Raw genomic sequence first — 12,854 nt, 5'->3', positions numbered from 1 at the left:
AGGTAGACCGATATTCAATAGGGAAGGCTCGGTGGCGAAGTGTTGTAAATCCATCATCAGTATAAATAGTGTAAATTACTACGTCGACATCTGTGCACATCCTGGCTCATCCTGATTAAAGTATTACTAAAATGTAAAAGACGACAAACAGAAGAAAAAAATAACAATCATCGTTAACAAATAACCTGTTTATTTCATTGTGCTAATGAAGTCAATTATCTATCAACATAATGCCTTGGTACCCACGTCAAAATTTAATATGCCTGCACAAAATCCACGAGTGCACAATATTGTTAATACAGTGAGTATGGTAGAATACAGTCAACCCGACTTGAACTAGAGTAAAAACAAGAATCAATAACGACAATGTCCATTGTGGGATTATATCATAGACGACTACTTCTGCTGCAATAGACGTGACGTTCACAATGTTGTTAGCTCATGGCATGTTAAACGTGTTCAGTGATTGATCTCCCATATCAAAAACTATCAGGTCGGCATACACCACCTTCTGAAACAGGCAGTAGCTCAGTGTTCATTTTTAGCAGTAGAGACTATTTAAAAGTTAAAATTAAAAACGCTTCCGTTACATTTGATCCTAATGGTAAACACCCTCGTGTCGGTCTTCATTGTAAATATCTGATGTCGAAACAACGATGTGAGAAAAAGTTTGGTAGAATTAAAAATGTGTCAGTCGGTCATAAAGCGGAGTAGTGAGACTGTTCTGCTACGTTTAAAAAATAAAAAAAAACTACACATACAGAGAAATAAAAACATTTGAGAAAAACAATCAAAACTTGATGCAAAAAAAAAAAAAAAAAAAAAGGAACATTTGACGAATTCAAATGCGACAGCAGAGCCCTGGATTCTTGCAAGCGTCTTGGCATTGTCGAGCAGTAGTGTGTCCATGCCGTTACCGCTCTGTCTCCGGGCGCCCGCACGCAATGGTACTCCGTTTCAACGACTCATTCCGACTGTTGCTGTTGTCAAATATCCAGCCAGAGTTCAATATCCCTTCCCAAAGTTAAGTGTAAACAGTTCAGCCATTAAGACCACCTTAAATTATCAAATCGCTGAGGGGGGGAAGAAAAGTTAAAAAAAAAAAAAAAAAAAAAAAGTATATATATAGTAGAAGGGATCTCCCAAGCTCCCACGAGTCCATTATTAGGACACAGAAGAGATTGGATTGAGGGGCGACCCCATCTGTGTGAGCACCTTGTCCAGCCACTGGAGGGGCCCATGCAGGTGCACCTCGATCCAGCAGGGGGTGCTGGTGACGTCCTGTCGGTGATACTCAGCTCCCCAGCCCTATGAGGAGGCAGAACCAATTTAACAACAACGCCATTATGATGACCCAAACATTGTGAAATCTCGGTGTATACAAGAAAGTGAAAAAATTCAGTATTTAAACTAACAATGAGAATTCCAAAGCATACAGTAAATCTTAAATGACACAAATGAATGAGACAATAGTTTGATGAAAAGAATAAACATTTATATAGATTCCTGTATGTATGCCTGCTTATATTTTGAGCGTCTTTCTTTTAAAAAGCATACTCATTATTTCAAACTCAGCGTAAATGAACGTCATGAACACATGCATATAACACATGTCCATGACTTTTGGGACTTTATTTTTTTCAAGGGCTTTTCCAGGCCTGGAAATAACCATTTTTATAAAATTCCATGACTTTTCCAGGTTTTCCATGACCTTAAGAACCCTGTCCTGTTTGCATAACTGTGCGTGCGTGTAGCGAGGCCTTACCTTGACGAAGCTCATCCTGATGGTGCACATCTTGGTGAGCTCGTACACGGCCTCAAAGCCGTGGTTGACCGACTGGGCCAGAAGCTGAGCGAACTCCTGGTTGTTGAAGATCTTGAGGCTGCACCCGCTGGGGATCTTGCACACGGTGGTCGGGTGGAAGCCGTGGTGGTAATTGCAGTTACGGCTTTGGACGAAAATGCTGGTGTCGCTGAGGCACTCTGCGTACACCTCCCCCCCCACGTAGTACAGGTGCACTCCTGGGAAACGGAGACAGACGAGCCACGGTCAGGACATCTGGGAAAGAAAACGCAGCCGTGCGAGAACAAAACAAAACGTTTCACGCCCGCCAAGTCGTACCTTTGCCGATGTGCCTGCGCGTGTTCTCGATGGTCGAGTTGCGGTTGACGTTGGACAGCAGTCCGAGGCAGAAGCGGTTCTTGTTGTTTGAAGGGTCGGTGAAGCCGTCCACCAGCACGCTGGTAGACGAGGCGTGGTAAGCCTCGCCGACACGGTTGTTGAGTTCATAGTAGACAATGGAGCACCAGTGGCTCGGCTCCTCGTACTCCACTGGCTGCACATCTGAAGAAAACAAAACAGGCGAGTCATAAATGTGGCTGATGACCTCATCACACATACATCTTCGAGAAAGCACGCGTTGATTAAGATGTATCGTTTCAAACAAAAGGGTGAATGCATTTGGACAGAGCGGGATTGTGAAATTCTTCACAGTTCAAACAAAACTGATCATAAATTCATCATCATACAGTTCACTGGTCTATTAAGTCATATAAAGCCTTGTTAAAAACCATTGGGACTGGATTCATTATTTAACAAGGATGAGTGTAGTTAAGAGCGAAGGGCCTCGTTAACGCTTAATGTTTTGGAAAGAATTTGTATTTCCCCCCCAACTTTAACTTAGTAGTTCATTATTTAGTCATCTCCCCCCCGCCCACATTAGTACAGAGGCATTTAAAGAAATGAATGACACATTCAATATTTCAAATGTAGGTATGTATTAGCCGTCTGACTCATCTTAACCGGTTTGCAAATTCCAATGTGCGAAGAACAAAACCAACTAAGTATACAATCAATATTTGATCCGACAGCAAATATCAAAAACTAGAGGCCTCTGATTGGGGGCAAATACAGTGATGAGGAAATTATTTTAGACATGGAAATAACCAAATGTTCAACAAACAGCACATTTGGCATTAAAGGTTAATTTCCATGAGACCACTGAATGCCAGCGCAGAGGAAAATGGCAGTTACACACAAGCCAGCGTTACTTTTGCAGCAATGCACTGCCATGTGGGAATCGCCCGGCTTTCAGTTGCACGCACAAATATGGTAAGACTGAGAAGAACGTTTTTACATAACTTTAGTAGAAAAGCAAAATCCTGCCTCAAGTACACTGAACTGCTGTCCAGCATCTTCACCATAAGCTGTCAACTTGTACTTCCTGGTTGGTACTACATCCTTTCAGAGTTGGGTCCTGATACTAATGAGCGTGCTCCTCACCTCCTCTGGCCCCGTTCGGAGGCACCACCAGGCTGCTGCTGGTCTCCATGGACTGGCTCTCCGGGCCCAGCTGCTCGTCGGGGGGCATGTAGGCTGGGGGTGGGGTGTCAGCTGAGACATTAAGAGAGTTAGTGAGGATGAGACCAGTTGTTGCTGCTAGCAAATAGTCACACACACACACACACACACACACACACACACACACACACACACACACACAACCCCAGAAAAGGTGTCACATGTCCCTCACTTGCTAAGCCACAAGCTAACCCATTCCCAACAGAGATGCAATTTGAGCTTTGTGAGCTCATATTGAGGCACAACAATTCTAAACCTCCACTCAGATGCAGCAAGACATTTGTTATGTTTATGATGCTCAAATAACCAGGGCCATTCAGCACAAATAAAACCATGAAAACCTTTTTCTGCCCGAATGCCCTGCAGCCAACGGATGCGTCAGCAGATCTGGACCAGAGCAGTAATCACCAGACCCTCACACACAAACACGAGTACAAGCCGAACAGTCCACAAGGTATTTCTCTGATATATCAAGACTATTGAACATGGCAGAATGGAACGTCTCGGTTAAGCGATGCGTCCTCATGTATCCGTTCCGTCTACAGGCCGTAACAATGAGACAGAACGGCTGCCTGCTCCCCTGAGGTAGAGCCTTCACAGCAGCCAGCAGACACTGCTTAGCTGGCACTTCCTTTGTTCTCATTGAGGGGTTTTGCTTGATTTGGATGAATATAACTTGACGTGGTTCGATAGTATTGTTAAAAGCATTTACACTGCATAGTGATGAAGTGTATTGTGCATGGTTTTAAACTATTGGTCATTCTAATACTGGGGGATTCGTAAATTATATAATAATACTTTTCATTGATATAGCACTTTTCTAAATACTCAAAGACGATATGCATATTAAAATGGATTTACCTGGAGCTCCACATTTTTTTACATGACACAACTTAACAAAAAACACCAGAGCCTGTCATAGGCTACTTGACAGCAATGCTTCAGACCACCAAAATAGTTTGTCCCCTTGCCCAGGGTCAGGTACATGGGCGTGTTTGGCGTACCTGGAAGCTGGAATGGACTGGAGGGCCCCGAGCTAGCCGGAGAGTTGGGATAAGTACCGCTGCTGGCTGGAGAAGAGGGATACGGAGAGTTGGGCGAGATGGGGAACGAACCGCCTCCACCACCTCCTCCGCTGCCGCCGCCCCCGCCATGCGGCTGCTGGAAGGACTCTGGAAAGGTGGCGTTCAGGGGCATGTGCGGCTCGTTGTGGGTGAGGTTGCGGAACTGTACCAGCAAGCTGTGCTGTGGGTTGAACTCGCTGTGCCGCGGTACCAGGACAGGAGGAAGCACTGGGTGGTGGGACAGAGGAGGCAGGGGGGGAATTAGTTTGGCACAGATCATTTGCACAAACGCACACAGACGGTGGGAAAAAAAAAAAAAAAAAACACCAAGGCGTTTTATCATTTAGAGAACAAATGGATTGTTTTATGATCAGTATGGCTTTTAGGGATCATAAATCTGTTTCCTTGTTAATAATGTATCCTTTCCATTACTTATAAGGAAACACAGCCATGGCACACACACTCCTGTGTAACACTAGAGCTGCTACTAACAATTATTTTCCAGATTCACCATTTGACCTATAAAAATGTCAGAAGACGACAAAAAAGACCCGCAGAATTTCCCAAATATAATATAACACTTTCATTGGAAGTTTGAAGCTATTTTTACTCACAGACGATAATCAGAAGCTGTTCTTTGTTTTGTTAAACAAAAATGCATATAGTATCCAGACCTACGTCTTGAAATCGTTTCACCAACAACTTGGCCTTCCTTATAAGCCGCTTTAGACCTTGGCTAAGATAACCACAGAGGTCATCCACATTTATTTTTGTTTTTCCACTTCGGCAAGAGGATAGAGCGCATTTCCTCCGCCTTGCCTTGATTATCATCTTGAGTGAATTTAATGTCTTCAAGGCTGTCCCTCTAAAACACCCAGCAAGCTTTGCTTTAAAATGATACGACGTGCAGTCTCTCCTGACCGACATGTGATCCCTGTCCTCCAACGGTCAATGCAGAGCTGACTATCCCAAACCAACGTCAGAGAGGCTGTCCCCTCGGATCGTCCGAGTGGATGCAATGCGGTGCGTTAGTGACAGAAAGGGAGAGAGATGGGGGCAGTGATGAGAAAGCGCTGGGAGTTTAGTCTGAGTGGTTTATGCATTTAGAACGCCACTCTGATGCCACACCCCATCTGGAGTGCCTAGAAGCATATAATCTAATAAGACTCCAAAAGAGCAGGCAATATTGATTTTCTGTGAAATGGGGGGTGGCTGATGACAGCCTTCTGACCTCTGTGGATTTGTTTACCAGCACCAGTTTACACAGAGCTCCACGCTGGTCTTACCCATCTGGCTTTTTACAATACGGATAACAGATCTGGTACTGACTGGGCCTTATGGACCACCTGTTTGTAAATGTGCCATTAAAATAACAAATGCGCAGATGATAATTTAAATATAATTTGTTTCGAGAGGACAAATAACATAGTTGGGAGTACATGTTAAACATTAACCTTTCAGTGTTACAAAAGTCAATATTTTTTGACAAAACTATTCGGAGAAAGTGCAAGTACCTACCAGGACTCTCCACCCGCTTGTAGTGATATGGATTGATGCAGACCTCCTTCTGCTTGGAGCCAAACGGGTACTCGCACACCTCCAGGGGCTTTAGCTCGTGGTGGGACTGAAGGTCCGGCCACCGCCACACTCTGCAGTAGATTACATGAGGCAGACCTTTCCTGTGGGAGACCTGCAGCCGGCCGTCCAGCGATCGTGGAATGGTTACGCACTTGCTGGTCTGCCCGGGGCAGCTCAGAGCCTTCTCCAGGTCCTCCATGGCACCCTTCTTCTTCTTCAGCTTTTTCACGAGCGCGTCCACCGCCTTCTCGGCCCATTTTTCCTCCTCGTCTCCCTGCTTCCAGCCGAGCAGGCGTTTCACCGCTGGGCTCGTGAAGGAGAAGAGACTGGACATGGTGGTCATGCTGGATGCTGTGTTGTAGGTGAAAGGGAGGACCTTTGCAGTGGCTGCTCACTTCAGAGGGGCCAGGGGGTGGGGGGGTAAAAGTCCCCTGCTGCTGATCTCTCTGATCAGCACCCGTAGTCTAAAGCGGTGTTGGAATGTGTGGTCAACAAGAAAGTACTTTAGTGTGTAAGTATGAGATGAGGGGTGGGGTAGGGGAGAGGAGGCTTTAGCCTTGTCTGACCAAGGACAGGAAGCAGGGGAGGGAGGGGAGTCAGCTAGCAGGACGCAGCTGCTGCTGCTCAGGAAGGGCCCTGCAGCAAGCGGTCTGGAGCTGGGTCACCAACACCGATGGAGGCTGCAGGAGCGGAGATCAGGACCTCTGCCGTAGTGACACGCTGCAGCAGGTCTCACCGGTGCAAGAGGACTGCTGCTCAACAACAACTCTTAGGTCCTCTCCGGATGGCCTTCTCCAACCGGTGCAGTCAGTGTTCTACTCCACCAGCTTTCTGCAAGACAGAACAGAAACATGTCAGCAACACACTCGCTTCTTTTGGCACCGTTTGTAAATCGATTAACAAGCGAATATTCCAAACATTTGTAAATAAATAATATATATATATATATATATATATATATATATATATATATATATATATATATATATACACTAACTTATTACAAATTAAATCTGAGCCTCAGCACAGCTTGTGTGACAAACGGGATGATCAAATAAACCATGTGTGTCCCTTTGTTTAAATCCGAGGCATAATTTAAATTAAGGTCCTGCTGAAACTTGGGTGATACAATTATCCGATAGGTATTTGCATGTAGAACTTATAAATACATTAAAAAAAAATTAAAAAAAATAAACAAACACATGAGACATGTTTGACCCAAGGGGAAAATGTTCAGCAACTGTTTTACCTGACCATTTCCTAAAATTCCTTAATGAATCCATATTTTTGGTCAGCTAATTCAGTGCATATACTTGTGGGCTGAAAAACAAAATGTTCACATCAGCAGTTTTATACTTATTTTCCAAAAGCGTGAGGATGCCAGCAGAGAATGTGAGCAGCAAATGTTACATTAAAAAAAAAAAAAAAAAAAAAAAAAAAATCAAGGTCTTGCTGTAATAATTAATTAGTAACTACAGTGGTTAAGAAATGCTGCAAAAGAGCATCAGACAGGAAAATAAACTTACTGAAATTTAAATGAATAACGCTCATTTTATTCAATATACTTTGATATTATCGTTTCTCTTTGTAAAGCTATGAGTCACAAAAAACACAATACTGAATCACCACCTTTAAAATTAATGTACTATTATTACTTCAGAACGTCCAACTAAACTACTGTTCCCACCCGCTAACGAGGAGATGCTGACCATCTCAAACCTGATGCACAACTAACGAAATGCTGCGATATCTGACACTTCAGCCCATATCATGCAGCCAAACACATGTAGCCTCCAGCAGCAGCTGTTTGGGGGCTTGAGAAACTGGCCTCAGTCAGAAAGGATGTGACCACAAAGAGCTGCTTCCTCCCTCATCCCATCTCTGCCCCCGATCCCTCCCTTCCAACACACAGCTGTCCGACAGCACTGCACCCACTTCCACTACTCATTGTTCTGCATGCACATGAAAGCGGAGGGAAACCTCCTGAAGTGGAACATGTATGCGCATACACACACACAAAAAAAAATGTACCAGCCTGTAACTCTTTTTTCCCCTCTGACATTCACCAGACGATGTACCAGCAGCTGTTTCCACAGAGCCCAATCCGTCAAGAGATCTGGATGCAGCCTTGTTTAGACCGGATCAGCAGTGATTCATCAGCTCATTGTAAAAGAGTGAGCAAAGCCAAACGATAGATTGCAACACAAGGACATGTCAGATCTCCCTGAAACGGGCAGAAACGTACGGTTTGATGATCAAACCGTACGTTTCTGCCCGTTTCAGGGAGATCTGAAGAGGCAGAACTTGCCTGAATGGACAGCCATTAAGCATCTGAATGAAATAGCCCCGAGATAAAAGCTGATCGTCTCTACAAACTGATCACGGTTCGCACTGATAGCTCTTTGCGTTTTTACCATCAAAGACATCAAAAGGCTGAAAAGCAAATCAATCTTGACCGAACATGCTTTCACAAAGTCACATAAAAAGAGGGGGGTTGAGGGGGAAGATCACTTAAGTCCCTGATTTACTGATCATTGCCTGAATTAACTGTAACCGTGATTAAAGATAGTTTGTGGTCGGTCTTATGAAAATCATCAGTGTGTGTGTATGTACATGATCAAAAGTAAGTCACAACAAAGAGTATGACCAACAGCTTCTAAATGTTGAAAAATACAGCCTAACTAATGTGACTTTCGTACAACTGAGAGGGAGTGGTTGGTTTCTTTCCATTTTCCCTGTTGGTTCACATATTTTAAAAGTTCCAGGAACAGAAGATACAACGGTAGATTAATGTGAGAATCAATACACATATGAGGCCCTTTCGAAAAAGCCCAAACCACTGAATACAAATAGGAACAAGGAGCCAACTTGTTAGTGGTAAACATCCACTGGGCCTGCATGACGTGAGGTCATCACAGCCGAGTGACTGGTCGGGGGTCACACGGCTCCGGAGGGCCGCCATCCAGCTCAACAACCAACCGTTGGTCGCCTGCGATGCTCGACATGCAACGGACAATACGGAAGAAGGAGTCGGTACGTAAAGAGATACGGAAAGACCCACTAACGGTAGCGGGACACGGGTCCTCAAACTGTAGTAAAACAGAGTTGATTTAACGTTAACTGTAACCCCAAAACACACAGTCATGACGTACACTGCGTTCCAGAGACGTTGCTGCGTTACTTTCTCGAGGCTGATTACATTAGCTCGCGACAACCCAGGGGTTGTCGCGAGCTAATGTAAGCAGCCTCGAGACAGTGCTAACTAGCCTCGCTTGCCGTTAACGGAACTTGTTCAACCTAAACTTCAACACGGTAACAACTACCGTGGTCTAGTCTGAGAGCTTCAACGTCTCCGGGACGTCGCTCAAGTCTTTAAAAACGTAGTTCCCCGAGCCTCCGTGTTCTACCTCTTCACGGGGAGCCGGAGTTACTTCAGTCTTCCTTCTCTTCTTCCATTCCTGAAACTTTTTTTGAACTTCTCTCAAGCTAGCAGCTAGCCGTCCAAGGGACGCAGCGGAGCTGGCGTGCGTTACGTTAGCTCCCCGGGGCTCACTTCCACTCTTTTAGTGAAGCTACTAACGGCTCGCGTAGTCACATTACCTCTTTAATAACGCGCACAAGCCATGGCCAATGAGTTCTCGTGTTGCTCCGGGGCTGTGGTTCCTACTCTTACTGCTTTTTCTCCCGTTTTTCCCCGGTCCCTTCCCTCCGCCATGTCCTCCAGATCCTGGACACAAGTAGACTGGGGAGGCGCAGTGCGGATCACTCCGCTCCCCCCGACAAACTAGTGCTCCCTTTGACGTTACAGGCGAGGATAATTTGATTTATTTGACCCTAAAACACGACCATAACACACCGTGGAACAGTCATATTGTCCTTTTAACAAAAGCAGTCCAGTCAATAACTAACCTTTCCAAAACACCAATTCGCGTTCCTCGCGCAGAGATAAGGGGATAGTCCGGAGTGAACAAACTTTCAACCCCGTTGACAGTTATACATGACCCAACAGCTAGGTCATTACGGTCATTGGCGCCAAACGGAACATCGGCGGCTGCACCTGAAACACATCACACATCAGCGCTGGTCTTTTTAACGCCTCCGTGGGGTTTCCGTGTGCGTGAAGTTGAGATTCTTACGGCGGTCGTGCTGCGGCCCTGGGACGTCTCACAAGTTGCTGGCTCCACTCAGTCTGGAGCCGCGGTCCGTCGTGTGGTGTCGTCCTTTGTAGTCACTTGCTCCGAGCCTCAACACTCCCCGCGTTATTACCCATTTAACTTTGATTAATCATACTAATAATTACTATTCCGCACGCATTTCCGCAGACGAACCGCTACTCACTCTCACACACTCTCTCTTCATTCAGTCGTCAAATTCCTAATGAAGTGCAGTGTCCATGTCCCTCCGCTAGTGGGCGACATACACACAGCGCTGGGTTGTTAAAGGGACACTGTCGGACGTCCCAATCTCACTGGCACAGTTGCAAGAATACATCTTTATTCTAATGCAGTGGTTCTCAACCTTTGATCAGTGATGCACACCCTGTGAAATATAGTTTTCAGACTAGTACAAAATCATTTTGGGTTGAAAAAAATATGTAATACACAGCGCTGTGCCATCAGTGTCTGATTTAATATAGAATATATACAATTCTCTTCATGAACTTACACTTATATTTTATTGAATATTTATGAAATAACTATTTTTGAATGGATGCTAATTTTTTATATATATATATCTTTTAAATCTCACGTACCACCATTTGAGAACCGCTGTTCTAATGGTTCTGTCCCTGCAGTGGTTGCCTCTCCCATCTCATGCGTGCAGAGATGAACCACAGGGCGGTAATGTGCTTCCTGGCTTGACGCTTGTCGTTGACAGTGAAAATGTGAACATTTCTGTTGATGCTGCATGTTATGGTTAAAAGGTGGATGGACACTATCCCGCACAAACAGTTGGCGGAAGGTTTGCCGCCAACTGTTTGTCAGGATGAAGCTGTGATGGAAATAACCGATGCTTCCCCACAGTGTGATGACTTCAGACTGTGTCATATTAATGTCAATTCTTACAGGAATCACTACACACGAGATGACACACCTGCCAGTTTATTTAGAACGCTGGAGTCACTGCACTCAAGCGAAACCCCAAGTGCCACAAGAAACACGGTATCCCGTAGTAAAAAATCATCAGAATATTGTTTCAATAGGATGAATCTCTCAACTAAAAGGGCCTCAGACAGCTATGGATTTATTATGATGTTTGGATATGAAAAACGTTGAATTACGTCACGGTTCTAACTCATTGCACCCCGAAATAACTTACAAAAGGGCAGGTCTCCAAACGTTTGTCATTCAAAAAAGCAAACCCTTGTTTCATGTAATCATGTATTTTATTCATTCATGTACAAAATAAATCAAACTATCTCAAACGTAGATATGCAAAGACAACGTGTATTTACAGAGAAGTCCAAGCTGCAAACGAAGCACAAGTCCTCTGGTCCAGCTGTTCGCTCTCTTATGGTGTTCATGTTCCACATGTGCAGTCTAGTCTAGTGACTCCCTAATAGTGCATCAAGAGACACACAAACGATGACAATAGATGCTGTTTCATTTATTTTTTAACAGTAACAGTTTGTGGAACTGCCAAGCATCTTGCTGCAATGTGATTTAAAAAGAAGCACAGTGATTAGCTACATGACTTATCATCATATTTATAAGACGAGAATGCGTTATCATACACATTTGGTTGGGTTGACTACATTCAGCTTTGATATTTTTTGCTGCCAAGCCTTCATCAAGGGTGGTGTGCCGTCACCACACATCCCAGAGGTCACCTGGTTGGGTTGGTTTAATAAATAAAATAAGGGTTAGTTAGTTTGGCTATTCTTTTAGGCGTCACACCTTTCTTTGACTGGTGTCTACGTCTTCGTACTTAAAAAAAAACAACCCACAGAATTATGAAATCCCTTCCCGCTCACTGCAGTGTTCAGAGCAGCCGGTGAGTAACACTTGAGTCATGAACTGTCGGGAATGCAGCCGCTCGAGTCACTGCTATGTTTTTAACACAGAAAAAGGGGACATTTAGTTACAGATCATCAACCTGTTGAAGCGACCGGCCTCAGACAGAGGACCAGTGTGGGCAGAAGCTCTCACGTCGACGCTGGTTGATGTCACGGGTTCCAGCGTGAAACGTCTGCTGGAGCTTTTTAAGAGCAGCCGCTGCTGCAGGAGACCCAACGTTAAGTCACTTATTCTAGTCTGACCCGTCAACTCTTCACATCCCGTCTGTGTTTATTCTTTGCATCATTTTGTCGTTTCTTTAACTGACTTCTAAGACAAATACATTCGAGAGAGGTTGAGGATTCCTGGTTTGTTTGTTTGTCTGAGTCATGTGATTTTTGTGAATCATATGAATAAAAATCACTAGTAACTTACTCGTACCAACTTTAATAACAATTAAAATAAAAGTGATTAGCTGTGCAGCAAAAGAGGCTTTGGTGGATGAGCGGACAGTTTTTTAAAACTTCAACACAATCAAACAGAGTGCAATGTAAACATGAGAGGACATCCTGATAGTGCCTCCTTGTTCCAGAGACCTTCATTAGAACGTCCCGAGCTCCTAGTAGAGAACCGACCCTTTAAACGGGTGTAGAACCTGTAAGCCCTCAGGCTTGTATTTTAGGCGTGTGAACTACAAACGTCGTGCCGGTGTGAAAATGACAAAAACCACATGAACCATCTACTCATCATCAATCATGTGATGACGATGATGATCATTCTGTTAAACTTAGTTTGATATTACAGGAACTGTATGTGATGCCCCATACATTTTTTCCAGATTTTCTTTTCATTTTC

General features: G+C 44.4%; 1 protein-coding gene across 1 annotated transcript; it reads right to left on the bottom strand.

The window, feature by feature from the left end:
* Positions 1-810: 810 nt before the first annotated feature.
* smad5 (SMAD family member 5) lies at positions 811-6,346 on the bottom strand (the record flags this gene model as incomplete). The annotated part of the gene is made up of 6 exons (XM_079229072.1): positions 811-1,308; positions 1,766-2,022; positions 2,123-2,344; positions 3,284-3,394; positions 4,366-4,653; positions 5,944-6,346. The coding sequence occupies 6 exons, from the start codon at positions 6,344-6,346 to the stop codon at positions 1,165-1,167; spliced, it is 1,425 nt and encodes a 474-aa protein (XP_079085198.1). The 3' UTR covers positions 811-1,164.
* Positions 6,347-12,854: the final 6,508 nt, after the last annotated feature.

This window comes from Taurulus bubalis (assembly GCF_910589615.1).
Source record: "Taurulus bubalis genome assembly, chromosome: 13".
In the NCBI taxonomy this organism is placed as follows: domain Eukaryota; kingdom Metazoa; phylum Chordata; class Actinopteri; order Perciformes; family Cottidae; genus Taurulus; species Taurulus bubalis.
The sequence above is the reverse complement of the archived record's forward strand: the minus strand, read 5'-3'. Positions and strand labels throughout refer to the sequence as shown.